Source organism: Strongylocentrotus purpuratus, unplaced genomic scaffold (genome assembly GCF_000002235.5).
Source record: "Strongylocentrotus purpuratus isolate Spur 01 unplaced genomic scaffold, Spur_5.0 spur5_contig_823, whole genome shotgun sequence".
NCBI lineage: Eukaryota > Metazoa > Echinodermata > Echinoidea > Camarodonta > Strongylocentrotidae > Strongylocentrotus > Strongylocentrotus purpuratus.
The window spans coordinates 481,644-502,375 of record NW_022145528.1 but is presented as its reverse complement, the minus strand read 5'-3'; the positions used below and the strand labels follow the sequence as shown (position 1 = coordinate 502,375).

The window sequence follows — 20,732 nt, the reverse complement described above, 5'->3', positions numbered from 1 at the left end:
ATATGTTTGTCGACTTGTGAAATCGACTAAACACTGGTGTCGGTAGCTTGTGAATCCACCGAATTTCAGCAATTTTCAAGGGACATTTCTATACAACAGGAGATTGGAATTCTTTTCTTTAACGACAGAGTTGATATCACTGAAGGAATCAGTTTGATATATCATATTGTTCAATTCTTATGATTTGTTTCTCCCCCAAATAACTGTGATTATGATACTTTTGCCAAACCAGCAAGATGGACACCTGGGACCCGTTTCACAAAGCCTTTTTTCAATGACAAATGACCAAAATCAGTGACAAATCTGTTGATAACCAATCAGAAGCAAGGATTTCAGTAGCTTATAACAAAGACTGTCGTTTGTCACTGATGACAAGTTTTGTGAAACGGCCCCCAGACCGACAAGAGACCGAAACAAACAATAACATAATGGCCAAAAATTGGTTGGTCTGGAGTCGGTTTGAGTCTGGTATTAGTCTTCATAATTCAAGCTCCTGCGACGCCGAAAATTTGCCCCGCTCTTGCTTTCATAACCAAAACAAACACCCTTCTCTAGAAGACATAATGTACATTGTAAATCATCAGTTCTTACTTTCTTACCTCAGAAACATTACATTCTTAACCTATCACTGCATTCCAAAAGCTCAGTAACAATCGAGCCTTATGCCTGTACTATAATTTACTACATCTGTACACATCAAAAAATAGGGAGAAGAGAAGAGAGGTATCTACAGATTTTGTCCATAAAATTTGACCGAGTCTGTATTTAGACTCTAGCTGCAATTTGAAGAGTTTCTGCACCACAGAGGGTGTTTGATTTGATTTGGAAGGTAAGAATAAATAGTATTGAACAAGCATTAGGGACCCGTTTCACAAAGCCTTTTTTCAATGACAAATGACAAAATTCAGTGACAAATCTGTTGACAACCAATCAGAAGCAAGGATTTAAGTAGCTTATAAAAGAAACTGTCATTTGTCACTGATGACAAGGTTTGTGAAACACCCCCCCCCCCCCCCCCCCCCCCCCCCCCCCCCCCCCCCCCCCGGACTCAAACATTTGTTTGTCAATACATGGGTGTATCCAATTCATAGAAATGCAGGATTTCTAAGGATACCTTTAAGGGTAGAAATAGGAAAAATCAGAAAGACTATTTTATCATGACCCTTTCCATTAAAAAAGGATCACTTTGTCGTTATTTGAGAGTTTGTATCACAGCACTGCAACTGCAAGCTCAAAACAATTACGGCACACTGCGTTACCAATCTTTACAGGGTTTAACAAAGGATATAATACAGAATCGTGCGTCAAATGAGAAACAATTTATCCCGAACCTTGCCCCGCTTTCACTATTTGGATGCTGTTCTAAGTTTTAAATATTTTTTCCTGAGATTTCACTCTCTAATACCAATTTTTCTTCTCCCTTTCCATTTTTTCCCTCTCCTCTCCACTCCAAAAAAGACATATATACAGAGGATACTAAAAAGGAATGAATGGGCTTTGTACAAAATAGAAACCGTGACGATGACGCCGTCGAGGACGATGTCGAGGACGATGTCGAAGGCGATGCTGGGGAGAGCGGTGTCGCCTATGATACAAGCAGCACTTTTCTGATTCCATTTGGTGTGTCCTGGTCGTTGAGGTGCTTTGAGTTGTACCTAGGGAAAAGGATATAAACCAACCATGATTAATCAGGTAGGTTTCTCACATGGATCTGCGAGCTTTAGATCACGGAGGTGGACATTTTGATTTCACAATGATTACCTGTCACTGCACATTTAAAGATAAAGTTGAGTTCTGGTCATGAGATTGCAGTGTGAAAGAAACGGTGTGGAATTGATCAGTAAAGGTTGATCATCTAGCATATAAGTACTGGTGTGTACTGCAAGGTTCTGGAATCATCAAAATGATAAGAAATTTGGCCCAGTCTTGGCAAAGTTTCAAGCACTGCACACAGAGAGATGTATATTGGACTACACAAACATGTGGCATAAATATCTGTCCCGATTGTTATGCTGTTACATGCCATATTTAGAATATTAAGGCATTTGAAGAGCCATGCTTTTCAGGGAACAGTTTTTATCTAATGTTCTTCCACACAAATTATTTTTCACCTCTTCCCAGAACTCAACCTTCTCTTTAATGACCCAAACTACTACTAAAGTGTAAAGGAAATTGCAACACAATCTGACTTGAAAACATAAACATTGTGACTCAATTTTTTTATTTTACTTGATTGAGATGCCATGGGGAAAACTAGGGATCGATGTCTGCTCCAGGATGGAACAACCTACGGAATAGGCCTTTTAAAAAAAAGATATTGAATGGCCCTTTAGGTGCCAAAACATGGGTCGGTCTGTCTGTCAGTCGGTCGGAAATCTTTCTTTCTTTTTAATACTTTTTTTACTTTTTTTTTAATACTCCCTCTTTGGGCTGATATTTCTCAGTTTTGAATGCTTAAATACATTTTTTTCCTAAAAAACGGTAGAAAAAAAAACTTTTTTAAAAAGCCAAACTGTAGATCAAGATTTTAGGGTCAGTCGCAAAGGGCAATACAACATCTCTTTTTTAAGGCCCTATGGAGATGCTGAATGGTCTTAAAGCCTGTCTGCACTAGTTTGGCCAGGAGGGATAGACCTCCCTGCGGGGTCACTGACAGGAAGTCATCTCATCAAATCAGCTCTCAATTAACATGAGAAAAAGGGGACCATGGGGAATCAACTTTAATAGGCATTGTTTGCTATATAGACGGTGCAAGAAGCTACAAGTAGTGCAGTCCCGCTTTTAAATAGTTAAATAAAATTGCAGGGTTCTTCAAGGATTGTGGTCTGAAATAAGGCAAAATCAACTTGTACGTGTCTGCTAACAGCCATTTAACTGGGGCGTTGTCACTATGATTCAACAACATTTCCTGGTTGTTGTCTTTTTCTCCACAAAAACTTTAAGCACAGTTCAACTATCAAAACACATCTTTTGTGAGTTATCAATGTCACAATAGGCCCAATAAAGAACACATACTACAAATGGACTACATTACACTTAGGTTCAGGCCGAGTGAAAACTCGTGTCTGACGGAAAAACAATATTATCACAAAATAAAGTTCAAATTTAGTTTTCAATCACTCTAACTAAAGGAAACAATGTGTGATAGAATGACAAAACACTATGTAGAGTAATACGTCATTCAAAATGCGATTTTTTTTTAAATTTTTTTTTAATTTTAATTTTTTTTAATTTTTTAAATATTTAAAAAAAAAAAAATTTATATATTTTTTTTTATTATATGTTTTTAATATTTTTTTTAAACAATTTGTTTTCTTCTTTTTTTCCTTTTTCTTCTCAATAATCTATCCTCTCACCTCAGCGCATTGAGTAAGTGCTCAACTTCTGTTGGTTCCTGATCTTTCAGTACTTTTACACAGCTTTTGACCTGAACAGAGAAAAATCAAAGCATGTATTAACGTGCATCAACAAAAGCTTCCTCCTCAAAACTTCATCTCAGAATAACTATAACATTCATACGCCTTGTCATCTACTCAACTCATTTATCTGGTCCTTCATTTGTTACTTTTCGAACTTTTTCCAAAGAAAAGGGAGACAATATACATGTAAACCAGTCTATGAAATAACTCGCTTGTTTACCTAGACTACGGCACACCTGTGTATAAATAATCCCTCAATGGATCTACATAAATAGCTTATTCTATACCAGTACATTTGAAAATAGCTTGCTGGAGGTATACAATCCATCAATTGATATTTTTTTGCCTGTGTTTTCGGAAGATACATATAAAGTATATGCACTACGGCACGTTAGATCAAATTCTGAATCGATCAGTTCCAATGAAATAAAGTTTGACCTAATAAATAATTGCCAATAAACAAATTTTTGCCTCAAGAGGCTGAAATTCGGCTTAACTGTAGGCTCTTGAAACTTACAGTGATAAGGGTGGGGGGGGGGGGGGGGGGGGGGGGGGGGGTGGGGGGGGGGGGGGGGGGGGGGGGGGGGGGGGGGGGGGGGGGGGGGGGGGGGGAGTTGGAGCACTCTTGAAAATTTAGAATTTAAACAAAATTATTCTTCAAAAATTCTGGGGGGGTGTTTCACAAAGATCCTAAGTTGAACTTATCGCTAAGTTGGACTTAACAATTATGGAAAGCCATTAGCATCTATGAAAATATTTTGTAAAAGTTATTTTAAAAGACATAAAATGTTGATTCAAAACATTCAGATTTTCTGTTATTAAGGAGATTTCATGTTTTTGATGTGGAATTTATAAAAAGTCTAAAATACTTGAATTTTCGCTTTTGAATATATTTAACTTAAAGCCTACAAATGGCTCTCCATAACTTATGAGCCCAACTTGAGTTAAGTTTAACTTTAAGGATCTTTGTGAAACACCCCCCCTGATCTGGACGAAGTCAGAGAAAACTAAAAAAACTTACATTGATGGGGGCGCTCTTGTCAAACGCTCCGACAGGATGAACGTGATCGTAGAGGATAATGAGGGCCACCATGACCCGCAGGCAGAAGAGAACGGTGTTCCTTTCTTGGAAGCGAGCCACAAAGTCCCTGCAGAGGACACATAGCAAAACATAAGCTTAAAAATAGGCAACATTCTCTTCTAAGTTCTTATAAGGGGACCAATTTGCAAAAGGAATACAGGTGTGGATGTAATAGAGGTGTTGCGGTCCAGTGGATAAGTAGAGTGAACCACGAGGTACAGGGTTCAATATTACTATCATTATTATCATGTTAACTGGCATTTAAAATTTAGAATCTCTCTATAATACTGCAATATATGATTTATCAATACAACATTTCTAACCATAATAATAATATTAACATTTCTATCACGCAGCAATTTCTTAATCTTTTCATATTTGAGTGGTTTTTCTCAAATTCACTCACTGGAAACGAGGACTAATTTCGTTCAAGTTTTCTTTGATTTCTAGGATAGCCAGGTACACAGGATGAATTAAAAATTGGAATCGGAATTAAAAATAAGGATGGTGAATGAATATAACAGTGATACCTGTATATAAAGACCGCTCGAGGGAAACATGAAAAGTGGTCTTCAAAGACAGGTGTTCTTTACGTACAAGTTTCTATAATACATGTGTCAATGAGAAACACCTGTCACAGGGAAACAATTTTTTTTATTTTAAATAAAGTGGTGGTCTTTGTATACAGGTGGTCGCTGAAGCAGGGTTCACTGTACTTACGGGTTGTCGATCATTACTCTGCATATCTGAGCCATTGTACTGAGGACATCTGTAGTCTTCTCGCACCAGACCTCTTTATTCTGAAAGTGAAAACAAAAGAGATGAAAGAGAACTTTCATAAACACGGTGGATTTGAAATGAATAAACAAAAACAAAAATACTTGAAATTGTTTAATTTTGCTTTCTTTTCATTACTACAATAATGTATGTATATGTGTGTGCCCCCTCTGATCGCATGGCAATAGAAGGACATTTTTTTTAAAGAAGAGGGATAGAAAGAAAAGGAAAAGGGGAGGGGGGGGGAGCATGATGAGAGAAACCCCTTTCCCACACCCTCTCCATACTCAGTAGCTTAGTTAAAGTGGATTACTTTCAGTCACTAAGACCCTCCCACCCCACCTGATGCCTTACCCTTAATACAAGAATTTTGCTTGAAGTATGAGGCAAAACAAATCCCAACAAATACCTCGCTTTCAAAAGATATATGTTATCAAAAAACACATTCAATGAACCATACATAACAAAGACATTCAATGAACCATAACAAAGCCACATTATTATGAAGCATAGCTATCAGTATCGGATCAATGCACTAAGTCGAAGGGTTGATTGCTATGCACTTTATCACTTCTTACAAGTCTAAGGGCCCCTCCGCAACACCAACACAAGCTATGTTTCAGCTATTTATAGACACCTGGCGTGGTGCCCAATCAGTTCTTTGGAGGGATAGCCCAGCTAATGAGTGCTGCTAGGTGAGGGGAGATAGGAACAGGCACCAGTCCAAGTGACTAATGACTTGATTGGGTGTGTGGTGAGGGGGGGGGGGGGGGGGGAGAAAGCCCCTTCTGTTGACATTCTAGCAACATACATGCAGGAAGCGTAATGAAGTATGGACCTAATAGACGATGTGTCAAATGACTCACCTTGAGCAACACACTCTGTTTGTAAACATGGTATGAACAGTAAATGTTATACCCATAGGAATAAAGTGGTGAAGTGTGACGTCATCAAAATAATATTTTTAGAATTTCTCAATTTGAACTTCATTTTCAGAAAGAGCATAAAAAATAATGTCCAAATATCGAAAACCAGATATGACCATCTGAATAAATGGATTTCCTATAGGAACTCGGTGTTATTTTACTCTGGTTCGTAATGTTATGTTATTGCCATCAAATTGTTGGTGAACTTGGGGCTCCCAACACTTTAGAGGGGCTTTAAAACCACATCGTACACTTGAATGAAAAGGTGTGTTTTTAATTTGACCGTTTGAAAAGTATTTATTGTTGATTTTGTGGGTAAGGGTGTTTGTTTTTCTTTCCGGGACTGATGTTTCCATTCCTTATCTTTCTATGCTCGTAATACTCAGCCCCTATACATTTTCGACCAAAATCATGTTATTTATTTGTAATCTTGAACATTCAGTGTAAGTTTTGTTGGAATATGTGGGAATTTAATTTCTATCATTACCAGTACTCAAGTTCATCTTTAAATATAGAAGGAAAAGAATACCTACCGCTGAGACAAACTTGATGGTGGAATCTACAATGGTCTTGAGCATAGGCGTGGCATGGGCGTAGAATAAAGATATCTTATTGGCCATCTCATTGTTCACTGCTACCCTATTAGGATCAGGCTGAAAACAAAAGCAAACAAACGCAAATTCATAAAAAAACGGTGACGAGAATCAGTAGATACATGCATTGCAGAGTATTGAATAAATTATACAGAGTGGATTCCTCACACAAATAGAAAATATACTGGTATACAAAAAGGTTAAATTGTTAGTAGACATGAATTCGCCATTTAAAACATAGACGTTCAAGAGGTTAACTGATGAAAGAGCATATAGGGATATTATTTCATATCAAATCCTACATTGTGTGTAATTAATTGTTTTCATGTATCAGGCATAAATGTTCGTTTCTAATATTTCCTTCCTTTCTAAGCGCATAGAGACTTTCTATGTATTAGTGATATGTGTTATACAAGTAATCCTGTAAGTTGGGGCTCTGATCGGATCGGAAGATCGGAACGACACCCTCGCACCTTTAATCGGTATCGGATCGGAAGATTGACCAAAAAAATCGGCCTATTTAAAAAAAAAAAAATTTTATGACGAAAATTTTCAAGTTTTTGGCTATCAAATGCTCATAAAAAATTCATGGCTGGGATTATTTTGTCATTTGGAGTTGTTGTAGACCATGTTTGTTGATATTTAGTGCCTTTTCATGACTTTGAAATTAATAATATTGGTCTAAGAGCAGAGGCAAAACATGCGGGCCGCCATCTTGGATTATAATGTAGGTACTTTTGTTTTTTTTAATGACGAAAATTTTCAAGTTTTTGGCTATCAAATACTCAAAAAAAAATTCATGGCTGGGATTATTTTGTCATTTGGAGTTGTCGTAGACCATGTTTGTTGATATTTAGTCCCTTTTGATAGCCAAAAACTTGAGAAAAAAAAATTGATCGGCGATTGGAAATTATTACCCGATCACCCCTGATCGGATCGGTATCCGCGTATGTGTGTGGACTCACCTATTCTAGTATGTTTGTACTTTATTCACAAATAAAAGATGCAAAGTAACTCAATGTAACTGCAATAAGATAATAATGTAGTGCTGGGACTTGAACCCATGACCTATGTATCTCCAGCTAAGCGCACAAACCACTCAACCACATCATCCCTGTATATTTATAATGCCCTACCTGATTTGCCATCTTTATCCTGCTTAATGTCCGTCTGTAGTAACTGAAGTCGTTCTGAATTGATGGATTTGTCATCTAGAAAAGAAAAAAATACAAAAGAAAGGGATAAATGACGGTATTATCATGACATGTACAGGTCATGTCCACTGCATTACATAAATTTTCATTTAAATTTCATGCTGGGAATTGGTAGATTATCAATTAGAAATAGCTTATAGACTTAGATACATTTAATAATGAATTATCAAAAAATGAAAATTGTGTAGATGTGTGACCATGATTTGTACGTCACTTGAGAGGCCAATGCCAGTAAATGGTGAGAGCAAACAGTGGAATGAACGGCCTGCCATAGGCCATAGTTGAGTCCAACTTAAACTTGATCTTAGTCTTTGTGAAACACCCTCCCCCCCCCCCCCCCCCCCAGTATATACAAATTATGAAAGTCACTTGACGATACAGGAGAGGGTTAAACTTTTGATGGAACTACCTACAAGCATATGCACTCTGGTACCCCCATCCTTCTTGAGTTAAGACTACCAGTAATATACTTTATTATTATGCAAACAAGCAACGAGACAAAACAGCAACCCAACCCCAAAGTGTCCCTGACTTTCACACGCAGAGGTAACCTAATTGTATCCACAATGACATGTTTTATTTGTTCATGTAATGTTTCCATGGTGTACTTTGCCTAATTTAAGTCAACAGAGCAATTGTCACAAGAGAGACTCTTCTAAATGGCTAAATGGAATATGAACGAGACGTGTTGTGTATGGGCTTATGTATGGGCTTATGTACCGGTATTAACATCATTCATTCGGCATCAGCTGTTATAAGATGATGAAGCAGATCCTAATCAAATGATTGGTTGAGAGCGTACACGTGACCAGGCATTTATTTTGCCTAACACGTAATTTTACTAATGACCGGTCATTAGTAAAATCATGTTATAAAACATCATTTTATAAAATAAATAAAACATCATCTTATAAAACAAATAATACACATCATTTAGTTCGGGCATTAGTAAAATTACCCACACTCGGTACCTTCGAAACAGTCCAAACGCCTTCGGCTATAGACTGTTCCAAAGGTACCTTGTGTGGGTAATTCTTACTAATGCCCTCACTGCTGTGTATTATTTGTATACTGCTGTTGTTATTGTTATCATGCAAGAACGTTTATAAACCGTGTATTCATACCTTGAGGTCATCGAACTTTAGTGTGAAGTGGAGGACTTGGGCGAACTGCTTCGCGAGGGCTTGCCTCTGTTCCAGCTGCTGTACGGGGGATTCCGTGCCGGTGCACAGAGCGTTGAGGAGCTCCTGATTGACCTTATCCAGCTTCATCGAGAACTCGTAGTATTTCTTGAGTCGGGCCACCAGAGGGCAGACTGCTCCCCAGGCGAGCTGCTGGAGGTCGTTGTCCCGCGGCGATGTGATGGCCTGGAGTGCGGGATGGAGGGAGGGAGAGAGAGAGAGAGGGAAAGAGAGTGCGAATTAAATGTTTATGTAGAAACAAGAGGAGAAGTTCAAAGTTAGTACTATTGAAATTGTTCATGTTTATGGTATTTTCAACATTGAAATTGGATTGAAATGTACATGTACTAAAAACAGTTTGAAGATAGTTCAAGGTAGGAACAAAACATGCAGAAACTTCAGGATACCATTAAATTCTGTGCACATATTAAACTCAACTTGGATCCCATGCACTGAATTTTTTCGTTCACTATCATTCAGCTGCAAAATACTGCTTGTTTTTACACTTTTTGTGTGAGATATTTACTAAACCAACCATCAGTGTAAACTCCTGGACAACAATCTTCCCTGAAAAGCATAGCTCTTCAAATGCCTTCATATTCTAAATATGTCATGTAACATCGTAAAAATCTGGGTAGAATTTTTACCCCATGTGTTCATGTAGTCCCATATACATCTTTCTGTGTACAGTGTTTGTAACTTTACAAAGACTTGGTCAAATTTCGTATCATTTTGATGATTTCAGAACCTTGCAATACACACAAATTCTTATATGCTAGATCAGGCCTTCTCAACTAGTTTATTAGAAGTGCCAAAACAAAAATTTATTGAGGTTGAAGTGCCAACCTGTATGTTTGGTGACTGTGTTGCGAGGGAGCGTAGCAACCAAGCCGATACCGGGTGGGGTCCAGGGGGCAAAGCCCGCAGAAGCTAGTGGATTTTAAGGCTTTTTTAAGGCCCAGATATGGCATTATTAACACCTTTTTGTTCCATAAAACATCAATCATAATTTCATACAATCCCTGGCTAAAATCTACACAGGAAGTTAATTTACATGTAGTTATTTTGGTGCAATAAACACGGAAAATGTCAAAATCAAGTGAAAATCAAACAAACAAAATGGCTTGCTTACACGTTGTGCTCAAATTTGACTGTGACTTTTTGATTTTGCTGAGTTTTTTAATTTTAAAATATCATTTTTTAATTTTTTCTTTCTTTCATTTTTGTTTTTCATTTATATTTATTTTGTATTATTTGTTTGGAACAGCCGCGCGCCACTCTGACTGATCGCAAGCGCCACAAGTGGCGCGCACGCCGCCAGTTGAGAAGGCCTGTGCTAGATGTTCAACCTTTTCTGGTGGATTCCACACTGTTTCTATCACAATGCAATCGCATGACCAGAACTCAACTTCATCTTTAATTTCCAGTCGTTCAACAGTTGGATATGTCATGCACAACACTATACGTACGGGGCTATACACCAAGATCCCTTAGGTATCTTTTAGCAAGCTTGTTCTGCTTTTTACTGAATAAGGAAGTGAATCACGTGTATATACAAGACACAAGGCCTAGCTATTACCTTAAATGCTTCCGGTATTAGAGCCTGTCTGCACTAGTTTGGCCAGGAGGGATTAGACCTCACTGCGTGGTCACTGACAGGTGGAAATCTCATGAAGTCAGCTCTCAAGTACTGTAAATGCTGTTATTTTCGGCGATTAATTTTTCGCGCTGAGCGACCCCGAAACATATTCGCTGGTTCTTTAATTCGTGTTGCACCAAATTCAGCTCGTTCAGAACACGCATAAGAAGTCATGTTTATATTTTCACGGACACCGACTTTAGCGAGAACTTCATTAACATTAAAGTACCGCAAATATTTCTGTGTTTACAATAACGGAAGAAAAAGGGGATCATGGGGGACCAACGGGTACCGCTTAGGTATTGTTTTCGATATAGAGGGCGCAAGTAGCTATAAGTAGTGCAGTCTCGCTTTAACATGCCCTACCTGTCAATCAAAGGTGAATTTACTTGTGAATATTTAGTTCCTACATTGTACGAATATATAATCATGATCCAAAGCTGCAGTGGTTTGCTGCTTAATATTTCATATCACTTGCCTTTAGTAATGTCCATGTATTACTGCATTGCTTCTTGCAATACAAAAAGAGAGCTTTCTACATTTTGAAGGTTTCATAATTCAGGAAATAAATCCAGAGAGTATATACCTGGCGATCCTGTATTACCTTAAAGGGATCCGGTAACCTTACCTCAGATTCTGAAACAAAATCCTGGATTTAGCTCATACTGCAATGATAATTACAAATCTTTAGGTCAGTCAGGAACCCCATGACTTTTACAAGCAGATCGCCTAACTGATTATCAAGATATTTATGATTGCAAATCGAAATTTCATTTTGCATTTTCCTAACAGTTTTCATAACACTACAGTCTCTTGGGGAAAATGAGTATGTTAAAAACGGTCACTCAAAGACTTTTACTTTTTTGAGGAACTTCTTGATCATTTTGAAACACAATTATTCTAGGGCTTCAATATTGCACCATATGACAGACACTGATAACAGGTAGGGCCATGCATCTCATATTTAACATTGTTAAACGATGCCTTTAAAGGCTTCCTGCCCTGGGCTTGTATCTAACCTCCAACGACCTCACAGGAAGTAAAAAGGAAGCCTGGGATGTGGGAGTTTGGGTTCAAGGTCAGGTCAACCCATGGATGGTTTATAGACAGTTATAGTCAGGTAATACACTCAAGATTATCATCAGGGATTAAGCATTTGCTCAGGAAAGAGTTCGCTTGTTGGATTGAACAGTATGCTTGAGTTCAATGGTCTATGAATAATCCTAATGTGATGTTTAGGTCTGGTTTTGACATGACTCATACGTACATGTAAGGGTACATTTATGCTCAGCTTTTTCTGGCCAGAATGAGGCATCTGTTACGTGTTTAGTTCAAAACACGTTTGCGTCCTTTCTCATTTTTGTAGAATCACTGAAAAACAGCGATCATAATCGCCGATCGTAAACTCATAAAAAGATGTGTTTACGATCGGCGATTCTGCGAAATCGGCAATTCTGGTTAAGCATAAACGCACAATCATTTGTAAACGCGTTTAAAAGGGGTCAACGTAGCATGCGCAGGTGCAGGTGTGCGAATCAAGCTGCAGACTCTGCACTGCACTTCTCTGGCTCCTCCAGGCATGATTCTGGCTCTGAGCCAGAATGATGCCTGGAGGAGCCAGAGAAGTGAGCATAAACAGTACACCGTGGAACTGCGATTACGATGAGCGTTTCAAATCGCTCATTCTGCCTTCAAAACTGAGCATAAACGTACCCTAAGCCTTGTTCAGATATGCAGCGGCAAAACTACAGCATTTAAAGCTTATCTGCCGTAGTTTATAGGAGGGATTAGACCGCCCTGCAAGGTCACTGTACAGGTGGTTATCTCATCAACTCAGCTCTCAGTTAACATAAGAAAAAGAGGATCATGGGGGACCAACGATCACAGATTAGCCATTGTTTAATATAGAGAGGGCACAAGTAGCTACAAGTAGTGCAGTGGGCCTTTAAGGTTCTACATGTACCTGTCTTATTTCTTCTCCTGCTCCGCTGTATTTCTGTACATCTTCTAGAATACTATCCAGCTCCTTGAGAATGTCTGCCGTCCTGTCAAAAACTTCCCTCTCTTCGTCTGTGGGTTGAGCATCTAAGAAACACAAGCAAAAGAGAAGGAAAAAAGGGGGTACTAAGTCAAATAATTTTCCTTTTTCAAAGCAACTGAAAATATCTTTGCAAATAACATTAAAATTTAAATGTGAATAGGATATAGGAATTCACAGAAGCGAATCTTCCACAACAACCCCCACCCCCCCAAAAAAAAATTAGAAATTGTTTAAAGCCCCACTGCACTACTTATGGCTACTTGCGCCCTCTATATAGCAAACAATGCCTAATCGGTGACCATTGGTCTCCCATGGTCCCCTTTTTCTTATGTTAATTAAGAGCTGATTTGATGGATAACCACTTGTCAATGACCTTGCAGGGAAGTCTAATCCCTCCTGGCCAAACTGGCCTAGTGTAGATGGGCTTTAAAAGATGGGAAATCCTAAAGAAAATTAGCAGGTGGGCCTACGGAGGGCTACAGGGGTTAATTATATAGCTAGGGGGAGGGGGGGGGGATTATCCCTCGACCTACCACCCCCTCCATATTTTGGGCACTCCTTCGACCTACACCTGTGTTTCCAGGCTACAGGCTATATTCAATGCTATAGAAACTCAGTGATTAATCACAGTTTCCTCCACTTATAGAAACCAGGCAAAATTATTGATCCATTATGAACGCAGTGAAAGGGCAAACTGCTTCATTAAAATTTTTCATGTGCTGTAGAAACGCATCAGTTCATTGATAACTTAAGTGCCCATGGATAAATGTCATAAAATTTGTTTTTTGTTATGCTCATCATCTATAGCAACAGGAAATTTGATGGTGGAAATGATTTATAATGATTGATTTACGCGTATAATGGGATAACACTATCTTCTAATTTATGTAAGGTATTTGACCTTGTGAAATCCTACAGAAAGATATGGAAAAATACAGTTATTCTTTGTTAAATTTGTTTCATTTTTATACATACCTGTATATATGTGTAATGAATACCCCCCCCCCCCCCCCCCCCTCTGGAAAAAAATAAAAAAATAAAGAAGAAAACAAATGTGCTATTTAATGCCAATCATAAAAAGTTTCAGATTAAAAACACGCTTTGAACAATTGAGGCAAAGATACCCAATCCTTTTAAAAGAAATTTGTTGACATTACTTGTATAACTACTAACCTTCAAAATCAATATACACTCTCGGGTTATCTGGAGGTTCATCCCGTCCTAGCAGTTTCAGAATGTTGCCCATGCTGTGTGGCTTGGGTGTGTGACTACAACAATCAACTTTCTGCAGAAACGACAAGAAAAGAGAAGAAAAACGATTGGTATCACAGAGAAACGTGGATGAAAAACACAATGAAATACTGATCTACACATTGATGTTCATTTGCCACAATCGACCCAGGTGAGGTAAATGGGTACCTGGTAGGATTATTCCTTGAAAATGAAATAAACTGTGCGCTGATAACGGCTGCCGGAGCTACAGCTAGGGTAACAATATTCAAAGCTCTTTGGAAGCGCATAGAGATGTTATATAATGTGATTATGCGCTATACAAGAACCGAATATTATCATTATTATTACTGTCTTTTACATGACATTCAAAATAAATGTCTCGAGAATTGTGGTTCACCATGGCTTTACTTATGGGTCAGGTGTACCTGTAGGGCGGTGGTTAGGGAACATGTAGTGTCCCATTCAGTGTTGAATTTAGGAATTCAATTAGTGTAAGACTAATGGGGCGTTGCAAGAAAGTGGCAATCAATTGCAAATCCCACAAAATCAAGCACAAGTCTTGCAATTAATTGCAAATTTTCAATTGATCGCAACTCAACTTTCTTGCAACGCCCCATTAGTAAGAGAGAGAGAGAGAGAGAAAGGAAAATAAAAGCTAGATCTAATTAACTTAATTTAATTGTTAAAACTTTAATCCTAACAAAAATCCTATGAAATTTAGGAGACTAGTGGGGCGTTGCAAGAAAGTTGAGTTGCAATCGATTGCAAATATCAGTTGCAAATGTTGCAACTTGCAATCAATCGCAACTTTCTTGCAACGCCCCATTAGAATTGATGCCAGAGCTTGTGTTGCAGAACTGGGATAACACCCTTTTGGTTCTTAATAGGAGAAGAAACAGCATTCATGTCGCTCTTTTGATCTTCTCCACGGCAGACAGTTGCTCATTAAGGACACCATATCAAGCAAACATCAAGCCTTGATGGGACAGCATCTTAGCCTCATCAAAGACGGAGGGAACCAAAAGCTACTCCACCGACCAAAGAAGAATGCGAGAGTGAGAGACGACTAAATCGATCCGCCACTCACCGCATGAATGCGCTAGCTGCGCACAGACCGCGGTTGGTTCTCAACATGATAAATCCGTCAGATGTGCAGTAATTAGGAAGCGACCGGCGTGACGACAAAAGCAGCGAGGAGACACGAGGGTCTCTCAGAGAAACAGATGCGCGTCTATCAGTCATTCAATTGGAATGTGACGGATGGTGATACATTTGGCGGAGGGGAGATAACATATCAAACACTCATACAAATAAAATTACTCTTGATGGATGCATATCATCTTCAGAGTATATGGTGGGGTAAACTTTAAAGAGTTTTAGAAGGGTTCTACGCCATTAGAGGACAAAGTTCAATTTCAATTTCAATTTCAATTTATTCATGTTTCCAACAAAACATTACAAATCAATCATAAGCATTTAAAACAAATGTAAACAAATACATGTTGGAAACAGAGGGGTCCACTAAAAAGCAATGCTTGTACAAGTGTGAACACCTCAGTTCCATGCATGCAGTAGATGACATTTTGTAATTTCTGTGCAAATAGCTTCCAATACAGAGGCTAGAAAAAATAAGGAATTTTTGCCATATAATATGTCACTAATTTAACCTCACATGAATGATACAACTTATATGTTGTAATGCTCAAAAGAAAATAAGCTTTCCAAATATCTCTGAACTTCAAAAGAGCCTTAACTTCTAAACTAGAAATTGAATATTCTTTGATAAAGTAAATCTAAGAATAAAAGAAAAATCTCCACAAATCATTTTGCACTACACTACCCCCCTCTTTCAGACCAGCAGAATTCATTGTACGGCATTTCGTTACGCAAGTTTGGTATATGTTTCCACTGTATACATTTCCTCTAGTGTGAATGTCCCTGTGATTCTTATGTCGCTGGTGATACACAGAATCTCTACTCATCCATAAACATTACTGGTCATGATTCATATGTGCTGTATGTCAGGCGTGTAAATGTGATACGGTGACGTCGGTAAGCATCATCATGATAGCGAAACGTAGAGTCGAGAGAAGGAGAGATGAAAAAGAATACTGGACGATACTGTTATGTTCTAATAACCCAGACACTTATCTTATAGAAAAGGTGAAGGGGGAAGGGGGAGGATTGTACGAACAAGGAAACACAGAGGAATATAACGAAAGGTGTAGCAGGAGGATTTGATGCACAAGGGGAGGGGGAAAGGATGGTGAAAGGGAGAGAGAGAGAGAGGGGGGGAGGGAGAGAGAGAGAGAGAGGGGGAGGGAGAGAACGAGAGAAGGGAGAGAGAGAAAGAGAGATGGAGAGAGAGCTAGGGAGAGGGGGGCTAGAAGGAGATGAAGAGGGGGCAGGAAGAGCACGGGGTGAAGAAACATAGAAGGAAAGAGATGAAAAGAGGGGAGAAGACAGATACATGATGACATAACACATATTAAAGGACGAAGGAAAGAAATGGTGAAAGAGGAAAGAGAGAGGAGGGAGACAGAGAATGAAAGAAAGGGAGACATAGAATGGAAGAAAGAGAGAAGGAGAGAGAGAGAAGGAAAGAAAGAGAGAGAGAGAAGGAAAGAAAGAGAGAGAGAGAAGGAAAGAGAGAGAGAGAAGGAAAGAGAGAGAGGGAAGGAAAGAGAGAGAAGGAAAGAAAGAGAGAGAGAGAGAGAGAGAGAGAAGGAAAGAGAGAGAGAGAGAGAAGGAAAGAAAGAGAGAGAGAGAGAGAGGGAGAGAGAGAAGGAAAGAAAGAGAGAGAGAGAAGAAAAATAAGGAAAGTTCAAGAAGAGGGGAAGAGGTTTTGGAGATAAGACATAATTATTAATTATCAAACAGCTATATGAGTACTGGCCTAACATTTACACTGTACACACATATTTCTTTGATAAATGAGGAAGTAGTTTCTGAGTATTCAAATAAGGGAGTCAACCCTTTTATTTCCAGCGATATGAGTGACAATAGAAGGCTCAAGTTATCTAAATAGTACCTTCTGTAAGAAAACTGAAATTCTTAAACACACTTCCTCATACAGAGTACATGGACACCCGTATCTTGGTTGAAACAAGGAGTAGTAGGTTCATGGTCCAAAGATTAGGTATTTTGTCCTAGTATAGCTTTTGTTTTTAGCCTCTTATGAATGTACTTTACATGTAATGTACATGTAGGAGGCACCCTGGCTCAGTGGTAGAGCAGTGGTCTCGTAATCTGGAGATCACAGGTTCAAGACTAAGTCGATGCGCTATATAGTGCCCTTTGGTAAGGCATTGGTCATTATTACCAAGTCCCTCAAAAGGACTTGGTTGCTTATTTACATGTACAAGCATGCACATGTTTTCTTGGCAGTCAGGTAAAACGAACAAACAAACAAGTGTACATTATTCTAAATTCTCTCCTAAGAAACGTTTCAACTTTTTCAAACTACAGGTCAACATGAATGACAAAAAATTATGGAAAATGAAAACATATATACATATCTATGGGGAGTGATAGGATTGTCATAGAATTCTACAGGTACTGTAAACCAAATTTGAATTACTGTGATGGTTGTGTCAAATGGTAACTCTAACTTCTTTTGAATAAAAAAAGCTTCAACTGAAAGTACAGAGCTTTCCGAAATCCTTAAGTTTTATTGCAGTCTCGATAGGCGTGTCTTCATCAGATCGAAGTTGCAAAATAACCCGCTATTCTCATACTCTGGATATTTTCCCGAAGCTTGAAATTGAGTCTTCACCAGACCAATACGCTCATCACAAACTAGCTCGGACGGGCGCAAATTAGCCCGTTATTTGGGAAAAAGACCAAGATTTCTTGGGATATTTTCTTGAGTAAATATCTTGCTATTTTTTTTTCTCTTTTCTCTTTGCCTCTCCCATGAGGATTTCTTTATTTTTTCACTATATTTACATGTTATACATATTTATGATCGGGCTAGTTAACATAGCGGGTTATTTGGCAACTTCGGTCTGATGAAGACAGGCTTGATGTGAGAGGAGTGACCACAACATACATGTAGATAGACACTCAGGTATGCTATTACAAATGTCATCAAGCATTAAACAGAATTGATACCAGCATTACATGGAAACCCAATACAGCATTTGTAAGCCATCTGCTACAGATGTAAACATATCGATTACACGTAGGCCTATACTTTATTCCTATTGCACTCTGGATACAAGCAAGTATCTCAAGGAATTCCATGAAACCAACGTTGTTTTCATACAGAAAATGCAATTCCATACATGTACATGTAGGCCAATGTACACAGAACACAACTTAGAGAGCTGCATGTAGATTGTATTTGTACAGTTAAATTATTCATAATTAATAATATCTCATTCGTGACTGCCAATAAAATCCTCTAAACTTGAAGGGAAAAAATACTATTGTTACAGAAATGAAAATACAAATTCAGAGTAGAATAGCACTGAAAGATAAGAAATATGAGTTGTTCAGTACTACTAACCAAAACCTTGTCCTATATCCATAGCATGCGATTGCTTTTTAGTACATTTTTATGATTTCCAAATTATTGCAACCAAAGTCCTGCAATACGCAAGGATTCTCCATGACCAGTGACTCAGAATGACTTTTATACCGCTACCCTTGAGATAATTACCAAAAGATAAGTGATTACTCCAAATATTAAGGCAGATTACTGATGAAGGTATTATTAGTTAGGTTCACATGAGAATCCATCAACTATAAGTTTAGGTCGTGGTTTTAAACTAAGAAATCATCTTGCAGTAAAATAATGGATGATGTGGATTCATGTCTGGTTAGGACAGTTGAAGTTTACTTGAAGTCATAAACCATGAACAATCTAGTGCCATCATCACGAGCGGCAAAGACGGGGGAGGGGGGGGGGGAGCATCTTCACTTGAAGTAATTGCAGACAAAGTTAGCTTTGAGGTTATGCCAGCTTGTAGTACTTGCATGCCTTGTAGTTTAAACCTTAGAATATTCATTGTTTCTGTCCCGTGTGAACCTTTCTTGATGTTAGTGGATCGCTGTTTGTAAATGAGGGTTTGCAAACTTAAAGTTAAAACAGCAACGGTCCCATGTGAACATAGCTGTTGAATGTACCAGTTAGCTTTAGAGGATTATAAGCAACTTAAAATAAGCAACTTAAAGTTAAAACAACAATGGTTCCATGTGAACATAGCTATTGAATGTACCAGTAGGCTTTTAGTATAATTGCACTGTAGAACTACAGAGGATTATAAGCAAACACTAATATTTAATCGTCGTCAAGGTCTCCCCGAGGTCTTTTTAAACTGGACGTTAGCATTGGTGATTCACGCCGCCGAGCAATATTCCATGTCTCATCATTAGACGTTTACATTCTGTAATTACAACAGGCATATCACATCAATATGCCTCTGTGTGTGAGGCCATTCACTCTGTATTAACTACAGTGAAACCTGTAAAGACTGCTCAAGGTATACATAAAAAGTGGTCTCTATAGGAAAGTGGTCTTTAAGTATAGTTTCTTTCAGTACAGGTTTCAATGAGAAACCTTATTCAAGGGAAACAAAAAATGAGGTCTTTATAGACAGGTGGTCACTAAAGCAGGTTTGACTGTATTATAATTATTTCTTGTTGTATTTGAGTACAAGTATGTGAGCAAACTTTAAGGTAAAGACCAGTTATGGTCATGCGATTGCATTGTGAAAGAAACGTTGTGGAATCGATCAGAAAAGGTTGATCATCTAGCATCTAGCATCTGCAAGGTTCTGGAATTATCAAAATGATAAGAAATTTGGCCCATTCTTCGTAAAGTTACAAGCACTATACACAGAAAGATGTATATGGGACTACCCTATATCTCTCACAGACCATGAGAGAAACAAATTTACCAAATATATCAATTAGTAGGCGGTTTCCCGGCAAAATTTGTATCATCATGTATTAGTCAAAACATATTCTTTCACATGATTGGTAATAAGAGCTTCCATTTCATTTTTTTGAAATTGGGGCGTTTCCAATACTGGTCTTTACCTTTAACTGCTAAGATCCAGAAGAAAGTGTACTTATTACAGAGATTTAACTCCTTTCTGGCTCTAAACAGGTGATGTGAAGTTGTGGATAGTGCACTTGCTTGCTTCAGTTTCACATTAAAATGTAAATAAAAGAGATTCATTTTACATGAAGGACATTATAATGCTTGTTTCTATTCCTCTCGGCCTACTGTACTTGTACTATAAATCATCTCTTGAAGGTGAAGTGTGCTAAAATTGTCTTTAAAGAGGGTTGGTGCTTTTCTGCCTCTCGACACTGACAAAAGGCATGTGAAACCTAGAGGTGAAGAGCCCTCCCCCCCCCCCCTTCCTGAAATAGAATGGGTTGATGAATAAATTATTGAGCATCAAAAGCAAATAATAGTTGCCTTTGAATTAGTTTGAACGAAAGCTTTAAAATAAATGTCATGATCTTTAGATATTGTTCCTTCAATAATGAATTAACAAAAAATACAAATTCTGTAGATTTGTGGCTTTGATTTGTACGTCCCTTGAGAAACCAATGCCAGTAGATGGTGAGAGCAAACAGTGACAAGAACTGGCCTGTCATATTTAAGTACAAC

At 38.3% G+C, this 20,732-nt stretch overlaps 1 protein-coding gene across 1 annotated transcript in view; it reads right to left on the bottom strand.

The window, feature by feature from the left end:
- Positions 1-1,349: 1,349 nt before the first annotated feature.
- The window catches only part of LOC593978 (protein FAM49B), a 30,759-nt gene continuing 11,376 nt past the window's right edge, over positions 1,350-20,732 (bottom strand). Inside the window, exons 2-10 of the mRNA XM_011684513.2 lie at positions 14,045-14,156; positions 12,794-12,915; positions 9,135-9,377; positions 7,933-8,007; positions 6,737-6,856; positions 5,221-5,300; positions 4,441-4,567; positions 3,357-3,427; positions 1,350-1,655 (exon numbers count right to left, since the gene is read on the bottom strand). Of these exons, the coding sequence (XP_011682815.1) occupies positions 1,586-1,655; positions 3,357-3,427; positions 4,441-4,567; positions 5,221-5,300; positions 6,737-6,856; positions 7,933-8,007; positions 9,135-9,377; positions 12,794-12,915; positions 14,045-14,117 (981 nt within the window). The 5' untranslated portion in view covers positions 14,118-14,156 and the 3' untranslated portion in view covers positions 1,350-1,585. The remainder of the gene's footprint in view (positions 1,656-3,356; positions 3,428-4,440; positions 4,568-5,220; positions 5,301-6,736; positions 6,857-7,932; positions 8,008-9,134; positions 9,378-12,793; positions 12,916-14,044; positions 14,157-20,732) is intronic.